Source organism: Anopheles coustani, chromosome 3 (genome assembly GCF_943734705.1).
Source record: "Anopheles coustani chromosome 3, idAnoCousDA_361_x.2, whole genome shotgun sequence".
NCBI classification, from domain to species: Eukaryota; Metazoa; Arthropoda; class Insecta; order Diptera; family Culicidae; genus Anopheles; species Anopheles coustani.
Window position 1 is genome coordinate 88,572,181 of NC_071288.1, and position 10,031 is coordinate 88,582,211.

General features: G+C 46.5%; 3 protein-coding genes across 3 annotated transcripts; 1 reads left to right on the forward strand and 2 right to left on the reverse strand.

Annotated features, from left to right (window-relative positions):
- Positions 1-1,515: 1,515 nt before the first annotated feature.
- Positions 1,516-1,965, reverse strand: LOC131268974 (probable chitinase 10). The gene is made up of 2 exons (XM_058271286.1): positions 1,959-1,965; positions 1,516-1,889 (listed from the first exon to the last, which is right to left on the reverse strand). The coding sequence occupies exons 1-2, from the start codon at positions 1,963-1,965 to the stop codon at positions 1,516-1,518; spliced, it is 381 nt and encodes a 126-aa protein (XP_058127269.1).
- Positions 1,966-3,357: 1,392 nt separating this feature from the next.
- Positions 3,358-6,132, forward strand: LOC131268996 (uncharacterized). Its single transcript, XM_058271309.1, has 2 exons — positions 3,358-5,184; positions 5,869-6,132. The coding sequence occupies exons 1-2, from the start codon at positions 3,358-3,360 to the stop codon at positions 6,130-6,132; spliced, it is 2,091 nt and encodes a 696-aa protein (XP_058127292.1).
- Positions 6,133-7,336: 1,204 nt separating this feature from the next.
- Positions 7,337-8,621, reverse strand: LOC131269007 (probable chitinase 10). Its single transcript, XM_058271319.1, has 2 exons — positions 8,615-8,621; positions 7,337-8,532 (listed from the first exon to the last, which is right to left on the reverse strand). Exons 1-2 carry the CDS (start codon positions 8,619-8,621, stop codon positions 7,337-7,339), a joined length of 1,203 nt encoding a protein of 400 aa, XP_058127302.1.
- Positions 8,622-10,031: the final 1,410 nt, after the last annotated feature.

Consider the following 10,031-nt stretch of genomic DNA (forward strand, 5'->3'; position numbering starts at 1 on the left):
GTCACTCGTTGCAGTTAAAATGTGATAACAATTTTATTGAAATTAAGACAAGTTAATTATAGATTTAATTTTTTTTTGACTCCGGTTTTTCAACTCACAAAATATTTTTTTCAAATATCAATATCTCTACATGAAGCTAATGTTTGCATGCCAAAAATTGTTAAACAGTAGCACTACATTTTTATTTGTAATAATCATTCTTCTGACCTTCCATTGTTCATTTTTGTCAGAAAATGGTCGAAAGTCTGTTTGTGATTAAAATACTGAGCATGTGGAAATTTTTGTTGCCTCCAATATGATAAACGTGACGTTTGATAAGTGACCTTGACCTACTTTTTGTCAGTTGTTATAAGTAACTTTTAAACCATAACTTTTATCCGATAGTTGTTTATCTGAGTCACCAAACAACATTATTTCAATAAAATATTGCTGGCCAAGTTTAATGTACATTTTTTTATTACATTGCTACTTGCTAGTCCGTATAATGTGGACATGTATTTCCCAAATGTGAATTGAATCATTTCTTTTAAGTTAGAGCGATTTTTGATGTAGAATTCAAAGTAGCTGTGTCTTTTCTACTTTTTTTTCCTACAAACGTAAAAAGAATTTTTTTGTAAATTTTCTTGAGAATTTCAAGATCCGAATGTAATTCGGAAGGTTTTCATAACTTTCATGTGATTTGTACAGCCTGGATATCATACAATTTGTAAGAAAAGAGGTAGTTTTCTTCGTCGTATTAGAGCATTGCTTGTCAGTACATACTAGAGTTGTGTAATTCAGATTCAGATTCATGAGTCTGACTGATTCTTTGCTTTTAAAAATGAGAGATTCATGAATCCCACAGATGCATTCACTGAGGAAAACTTATTCCACTTTTGTATTTGGTTGCATGATCCACGCCAATGAAAGAATCGTAGAGATTCGTCAAAGATCCAGGAAAGATTCTGGAAGATTCATTAAGGCTACGAAAGATTCATACGTACGTTTGAAAAGTCGAATCCCAAAAGATTCATGAATGTTTGGTGAAAGATTAATATAAATGAAATTCACCAAAAGATTAACAAGGCACAACACTAGTACACACCTATCTGTTTAATTATTGTTAGAGGAAAGTACAAGAAAAACTAAATGTGTCTGTCAAAAATAAATAAACAATGCATAAAAATAACACAAACAAATAAACAAGCAAGTAGACTCCATGAAGCATTGTTCATCAAATCCTTTCAATATAGTTAAGTTATCATATTTCTGTTTCGAAAGATTTCGTTTTTTTTTTCTTCGTAGTTTGTTGTTATTTGTTTAATAATTGAAGGAAATCACAACGTATCCTGTTTAAATTGGCATTTTGAAAGTGTTTTATTCAGAAAAATGATCAGCTTAGAATTGACCAACGTTCTGCGTTTTGTCTATCGTAGCATATTCATCGATTCATTCCGGGGTGCGAAGTGCAGTTACAGAATGCATTCTAGCCGCAGAAGTTCGATTACATTCCATTCCGCATCCGCCGGTAGGTTTTTAGACGCGAGAGCACTGGGCCATAGCCGGGTAGTCGCAGCGGCTCATGCGAGAGCTGAACTCCAGACCAGCCGGGCAATCCATGACGAAGCCCATGCCGCCGGTACACTTCATGAACTTGGCGCAGTTTCCGTTGTACGGAAGGTGGACCGGGCGGAGGGGATCGTCCGTGCGCGGGCAGCGCGCATCTGGGATGGCCTGAACGGGTTTGTACTGGGGTTGCTGCTGGTTGTACTGCTGGTTGTACTGCTGGTTGTACTGCTGGTTGTACTGATCCTGGCCATAGCCCTGCGGCACGCCGATCTCGTAGTTCGAGTTGTAGTTGTACTGGGCCGAGACTCCGGCGATGATGGCCAATGAGAGCACGATGAGAGCTGCAGGTGGGTGAACATTAGGTTACAGTTACTGGCACGCCTGGGTGTTCCGACTGAATCCACACTTACCGTTCATGTTGAGTGTCTGGGATGTTGCGGTTCTAGTCGAAGACGATAACTACTGGGCGAAGTGGGCCCGCTTTTATATGATTTCAACCAGCATACTTCTATCTGTCCTCCGCGAGAGGATCTTATTAATTAGAATGTGTTTCCTTGTCCACACGCGCGCTCTTTATCGCTCGCGTATCATTTCTACGAACCGCTCGATCTCGATTGTTTCCCAAGGTTTTTCATTAGACAAAATTCGATTATAGATGGCTTCGCTGAATGTGCGATCCTCAGAGGGAACTCGTGTATTGCTAGTTATATACACAATAGCAAAACGACTCTATACTTTAGTTTTCATCACTAGAAAATTCCGGAGAATTCCACCAAACCCAGGGAGCCTTCCAACCGACAGACAACTGTGTTTTCAACGTTAACTTCAGTGGAGTCACGAATCATTTTTACTTCATTCTTGATCACCTTTTATTAAGCTCGCGTACAAGCCCTAGACATATGTTCTAATTGGCAACATATCGACGCCAGGATGGTTTGAAATGTTCTCTGTGTGAAGCAATACCATATGTCGCACCTTTCTCCCATACAGGAACCATCTTCCGCAAGCGATAACGATCTGTAAACTGATAGATCAGATGTAACTCCCAATGCAATGGTGATCCAAGCCTGTATGGTGTCTTCCTAGCAAGATGTAAATTAGTATCGAAACAAACAGAGCGCACATCATAACACTTAGTTGACGGGGCACGTACATGTACGGGCTAGCTTGGCTTAATCAGGTGACGGCAGGACGGACATATTTGTCACGACGCCACGCCGATCGATACCCGGATACCATTGCATTATTTAAGCATTTCCTTTCATCGTTCGTTTCGCCGTTCGTTCATAATGGTGCCGCGGTGACTCCTGCATGTTTTTGGCAGAAGGCGCCCATTCAACAGAGTGATAACATACAGCTGTCCGGTCGGTGAAGGCGGCCTCTAAGATCCGGTAGCAAAGTGCTCCCGCTACATGCAACATCTTGGATCATAGATAGCGTAAGAGAGTTTGCTAGTAGTAGCACCGTTGTCTAGTCGAATGCAAAAAATATTTTACATTGTTCGTACTCAAAAACCCCATTAGTAAGGTCCCTTTTTTCCGCGAATGCATCTCATCGCGCGACCCACCGGTCGATACATGATAAGATAACCCGAAGCAGTTAAATAGGGGCACTCGAGGGTCTGTAACATCATCTCTGTATTGCAGCTTATTTAATGTAAATGAAGTGACAATAACAACAACCTGTCAGTAGCGACACAGACAGTACAGCACACAAGGTATAACCGTGAGGATCAGATAATCGAGATGGTGTTGGTTTACTGGACGACAATAGCCGAGTATTAACTTATTCCCGTTCTAGGTTATCACTATGCTAGCGAATGCACCATTCGCTTTACTTCTGGTGCTGTTCATCGGCCATCGTACCGATGGAACGTACCTGGATCGTCCGCTATGGGTGGCGGACAAGGGCATATCATACATGATGCAAAACCGGAACGGCCTAGTGTACGCTCCCGAGCTTATGCCACCAGTGGACAACCGTTGGATGCCGCCGGAATACTATACGGCCGATGAAAGCCCTGAGGCGATGGAGGAACCGGAGGTTCAATGGCGCGAACAACCTGCCGCTCCGGAGGCGACCCTGGACGGAGCTTCTCAGACTCAAGAATACGAAAGCGTGTACTATGGTCAACGGCAGCAAAATGGCGATTATGGATTCCTTCCAAATCAACCCCAACCTGATGATGGTTTTCAGAAGCTTCCACAAACTGCTGATGCCGATCAGGCGTCTCTGTGGAATCAACCGGAGCAGTCGGCCGATTTGTATAATTCGTACTACAACGAGCGCCCTGTGGAAGGACCGCAAGCTGTTCAGCCGAATGAATACCACCAGCTTTCTCAATGGAATGAACCGGAGTCGCAGGAAGACTTTAAAAATCCAGGACCTTCGCTAGAACGGTCACAAGATGGACAAAATGCAGACCAACCGAATGAATATTTGAAGCCATCGCAGTGGAATCAACCGGAGCCGCATGTTGAGGTCCAAAAACCTGGGCCACACAATGAACATCGTCATTCGGAGAGTCTTCAGGCGTCACAAACAAATCAACGCTTTCCGGCTGTTCCGTACCTTCAGGTGTCCCAATGGAACCAGCCCGAACAGCAAGTAAATCAGCGTCCGCTTGGTGGGCAGCAGAAACCAGTTCAACTGGAACGGTTCCCGGAACTGCCCGGCAACTCCCAGAAGCCGTACCCTGGATTGCGTCCTCAGGATGGGCAGCAAACTTTCCTGCCCAATCAACCAATGTACGCCCAGCGACCGCAAGAGGAGGGTCAATCTTTCCAACCTAACCGACCGAGCGTGAACCAGTGGGCACAACCAGACCAACAGGTTATGTCTCAACCTCCGCTTGTTGGTCAGCGGCCGCCTGAAGGACAGCAAGCGTTCCAACCGAACCGACCCAACCCAGGGGCCCCCGAATATCCAAGGAACAAACCCGAACAGGAGTTTGGAAATCCAAAGCCCTACTTCAACGGTCAGCGACCATCGGAAGGGGAACAGTCTTTTCTTCCGAAGGATCCTCTGGGCGAAGCTGATGGGCAGCAGAAGCCTACGCAATGGAGGCAACCTGAAAAGCCGATCAATAACCCAATGGTGTACCCAGGTGCACGTCCGGAGGCGCCAAAACCTCCTCAGTTCCCGCAATGGAATCAGGTAGAGGTCGATGGACAGAAGCCATATCTTGGCCCACAGCGTCCGCTCGAAGGACCGAAGCCATCGTATCAACCAAATCAGCCGCAGGCCGAAAAACAGAATCCTACATTGTTCCAATGGAATCAACCGAAGCCACAGGTCGACTATCAAAAGCCCAACCTTGGAATTCGCACCCCCGATGGTCCATCCGGTCAAGTGGAACTGCAAAAACCTGATGGTCTGTTCAAACCATATCAACCAGACTTTCCCACCTATTCGCGGGAGCAACAGCAGTATCCAAAGCCAGCCATTCCACTAGACCAACGTGCCCCTCAGTCACCAATGAAGCCACCGCAGCAAGAGCTTCCAAGGAAACCTCAACCGCAACCCCAACAGCAATCGCAGCTGCAACAGCAAGGATCACCTCAGTATCAACCCAGCTTCCCACAAGCGCCTTCCTGGGAATCCCCTTACAAACCTGATCAGCAGAGGCCAAATCAGGTACCGCAGCCCCCACAACAAAAACCACCGCAGCAGCAGTTCCCTCAGCAGCAACAGTTCCCTCAGCAGCAACAGTTACCTCAGCAGCAACAGATACCTCAGCAGCAACAGTTCCCTCAGCAGCAACAGTTCCCTCAGCAGCAACAGATGCCTCAGCAGCAACAGCTACCTCAGCAGCAAAAGTTACCTCAGCAGTTTCCGCAGCAGCAACAGATACCTCAGCAGCAGCAGTTACCTCAGCAGCAACAATTACCTCAGCAGCAGCAGTTACCTCAGCAGCAAAAGTTACCTCAGCAGCAACAGTTCCCTCAGCAGCAACAGATGCCTCAGCAGCAACAGCTACCTCAGCAGCAAAAGTTACCTCAGCAGTTTCCGCAGCAGCAACAGATACCTCACCAGCAGCAGTTACCTCAGCAGCAACAGTTACCTCAGCAGCAGCAGTTACCTCAGCAACAAAAGTTACCTCAGCAGCAACAGTTACCCCAGCAGCAGCAGCAATTCCCTCAACAGCAACAGTTACCTCAGCAGCAAAAGTTACCTCAGCAGCAGCAGCAGCAGCAGCAGCCACAGCAACAACATCAACAACAGTACGGACAACCTCCAGTTCGAAAACCATCCACGGGTCCAAGGCCTCAAGCTCAGCGACCTACGATTAGCGCACCCGCGCAACCATACAACCGTCAGCCATACTACGAGCCCGACAACAACGACGATGACGATGCCGACGACCAAAGTTGGGAGATTCCGGTATCACGCGTCGATCCACGCTGTCCCCGAAACGATGATCCGGCTAAACCAGTCCACATCCCGAGCCCCACCAGCTGCGTGAAGTTCCAGAAGTGCTTCAACGGAGTGGCTTACGAGATGAGTTGCCCACCGGGACTGGAGTTCGATGCCAGTGGAAATCGCTGCGACTATCCTGCGCAAGCGAACTGCTCCCGACATTAAATGGAGATTTCGCCAGGATCGGAAAGTGCTAAAGTGTAGTCAGCGAAATAAACGATCAACGATAACGGAAAATGAAATATACTTTTAACCTTTTGCATCTGAAGATTGAATATGTTCGATAAATGATCTGGAGAGCTTACAGCCCATTCAGGTTCGTGGGAATGGGATCAAGGGTATATTTATTAGCCCAGTGCGGTAACTGTTTGTATTACATAATATGTAGAAAGGTAGTCCTCGAGTGTTGGTTTTTGTCAGAATTCTAAACTATGTCACCAATTGTGTCCGTCAATTGTGAACCTGGTTTTACAGGGTTTTTCAGATGATGTCATACAGTAGCAGCATTTATTCTAGCTGCAGCACTTGATATTCCAACAGTACCAGTTGATTTTATAACGGAAGCATGTTTATAACAACTCTGTCAGTTGAAATCAGAATCGTAGCTGCTACTGTTATGATATCATCTGAAAAACCCTGTATTAATAATAATTAATTATAATACTATCAATCCCACGTCTCAGCAAGTTCATTTCCACATTTTTCAGCCATAGTTCAAATTCATAACATGCCCAAGAAAGTTCAAGTATTTCAAAAAATAATAAAAGGTCAGGGAATTTCTTACGGATTGTGTAGACGCGTGACATTTACATGAAAGTTGATGCAAGCAGCTATTGCTCTGTACGGAGTACAAACAACCGGCCAAACTAGCACCACTTTTCGGCAATTTTCATTAAATTTCTTTGCCAGTATATCGTCTAATATTATTTATATCTGTGATTCAAATGCCAGGGGCCAAACTGAAAGCATTACACCGAAGCGTTACGTAGCGTTTCTGGTTTATGCACTGCGCAAATCCTCACGTAAACATCACTAATCTAATTGATCATTGACTCTATGTTTTCGGAAATACCCAATTAGTTTTAATTCTTTAACCTTTATATTTTCTCAAATACGAACCTATTGCTCAAATGTGTAGGTGTATAACAAATGTGTATTTTTGCGCCAACCAACACTTCTTCCAACGTTCAAGGCTCGTGGAGATGTAAAAAGCTGAAAGTTTAAGACATACCCACCGTGTAACCCCTTTGCTCATCTTATGGTACCGTTTATTTTGAAAACATGTGTGTGTCCAGCGAACAAATAAATATTTCCTTAAACGCTAGTGCCATCCGCGCCGAACCCAAACGTGTCGGTCTTTCCTGCCGGCTTAGCTGCCTCGGATCGTACATTTGGCCACCTTCGGGTAGTCGCACCGATCGTACCGCACACTCCAGTGCTGCCCGATCGGACAGTTGATCAGGTAGGCACGTCCCGAGTAGCACTTGTAGAATTTACCGCAGTCACGCGGGTGGATGAAGTGGAGCGGTTCTGCCGGATCGTCCTTCTCCGGGCAGCGTGTGTCCGATATCCCGGCAATCATCTCCCGCTGCTCTGGCGTCCATTCGGCCGAATCCAGCGGCACATCGCTTCCAAACTCATCCTCGTCGTAGTAGTAGTAGCTGTCATCGTACGCCGGTTCCGCCGCTTTGCGTAGGCTCTTGCGGGCTTTCGGTGCCGAACACTGGGCAAACTGAGGATAGTCGCAGCGGTTAATACGCATGCCGAACTCCTGACCAGGCGGGCAATCGATGGTGTACGCGCGTCCATCGAAACACTTCAGGAACTTGCGGCAATCGCCCGGATGCGAGAGGTGGATCGGACGGTAGGGATCGTCATACTTCGGGCAGCGCACATCATACACACCGGCATTGTAGGTGAACTCCGCCTTGGCCGGCTGGACGTACTCCTTCTTCAGAGTGGCGTCCACTATCTCCCCCTGCTCTGGCAACTCGACACTCGCGGATAGATCATCGGACTCTTGAGCGACATCGGGACGATCCTGGCGACCGACGGAGCAGCGCGCCAACGTCGGATAGTCGCACCGATTCAGCTCCTTGCCCCATTCCTGACCCATAGGGCACTGCAGCTCAAAAGCGAGCCCATCGAAACACTTGTAGAACCGGCGACAGTCGGTCGGGTGTGCCAGATGTTTCGGATTGAAAGGATCGTCGAATCGGGGACAGCGTGTATCGCTGCTACCTTCCTCGTAGCGGAACGCAGCCGGCTGCGGCTGCACGAACCCCTGGCGGCACTGAGCGAACATCGGGTAATCGCAGCGCTGGATGTGTACACCGAACTCCTGACCCGCCGGACAGCTGATCGTGAACGCACGCCCATTGTAGCACTTCTGAAACTTGCTACAATCGCTCGGCACCGCCAGCAGCATCGGGTTCATTGGGTTGTCATTACTTGGGCAACGTGCGTCCGCGATGCCATCCGCAAAATTAAAGGAAGCCGTTAATTCTTGACCACGAGCGACTCCTACCGTGCCGCACAGCACCACGATCAGCGACAGCTGAAACCCTGATACAAACCACAAGCGCTTCAGATTTAGAACACTCCATTCATAAGCACTAACACAACTCATGTCGCACGATCGACTTACCGTTCATGGTACGAAACTCTTCGCCAATCTTCTCCGATAAGCAGCGGAAAATTTGGTTGAAGGTGCTTAGGCACTCAGCAAATATCTCCTGGACGATCTTCCTATCTCTCTCTTCAGCTGTTGAATGAAGTGTTCCGTCTGAAGGTACCTCGTTATATACGCCGAGTAAACTGCAATCTCCGGAGCAGGATGATTCACGGTTATTTCCAACCGGCAGCCACGTTATCCCCGACTCAACTGTCATTGGTCGTTGTACAAGGCTAATGAGTGGCCCTCAGGGTGATGGTCAGCAGTTATCGAGCTACCGATACCAAAAGTGCGTAGGTGAAATACGACACACAACAACAGGCAACCTCGGGGCAGACAAACCAATAGTCATAGATGAGGACAGTGATAGACGATGGAAAAGGAAGGGCAGAGTGGGTATCCACCTGGGAACATCAAAAGAGCATTTGGTGTGATCTGCATCTGATATCTGATACGATCGGTGTCTAACTGAATAGTGCTGTTCCGTACGCCGTCTTTCGCTGATGTTACCGATTACACAGAACCATTCCGTCGCTCGCTATAAAAACAAGGATTGCGTAGTATCGTATTACTTGTTCCTTTGTCAAAGCGAACAGAAAGCTCGAAAACAATCGTCAGTGGCTTTTCACTGACCGATGATAATTAACGTTGATATGGCGTGATTCATCACGACCTTAAAGGCGGAAGAAACTTTAGTCGTAAAAGCTCCGTACTTCTCAGCTGTTTTGCTATTTACCTACCATGTTAACATCGACTCGGGAGATGCAATTTATGAATAACCGTGCAGAAAGGCCAATGAAGTGGTTATTTTGATCGCACGAAACAGTGCAACAAGAGCAAGTTGATGTCTCACCGTGCATCCAACACAATGGCCCTGATAACAAGGACGCCACATTTTATTTTGGGATTCCCCAACATCCGATACGATGTTTGTTGGAGTATCAGAGTTTACCATACAATGATTTACCAGACAAAATCAACGATAGGTTTACACCAGTTAGTCATCATGTTCGGTACGTTTACCTAACTTAAATTAGTACGCTTCCTTTTGAAACAACCCCGCCTTTGAAGGGTAGCCTGGCGACAAACTATCCTATGCGCTATCAGTAAAGTGACCGGATGCTTTGAAAGTGATGAAATTAGCAGTCAATTATAATTTAACAATTATGTGCGGCTCGCGATTCACCCTTTATAGTCAATTAAGGGCAGATTCCAAACGGAAAAGTTTAACAGGAATTTAGTTACTTCCTGTCGTGGGTATAGAAGCCGTGGGTACGAAAGCTAACCCACGGCGTGGAATTTGTTGTGTGAACTTTTGCTGAACAAGGGGTTTTCAGCACGTCTCCTAAAAGGGTAAAAACTAAGACGATAAAGTTATATTACTTGTTCT

Coding starts and splice junctions, on each gene's coding strand:
- LOC131268996 (XM_058271309.1), top strand. CDS start 3,358: ATGCTAGCGAATGCACCATTCGCTTTACTTCTGGTGCTGTTCATCGGC. Junction 5,185..5,868: donor ATCAGCAGAGGCCAAATCAG/GTACCGCAGCCC, acceptor TACAACCGTCAG/CCATACTACGAGCCCGACAA.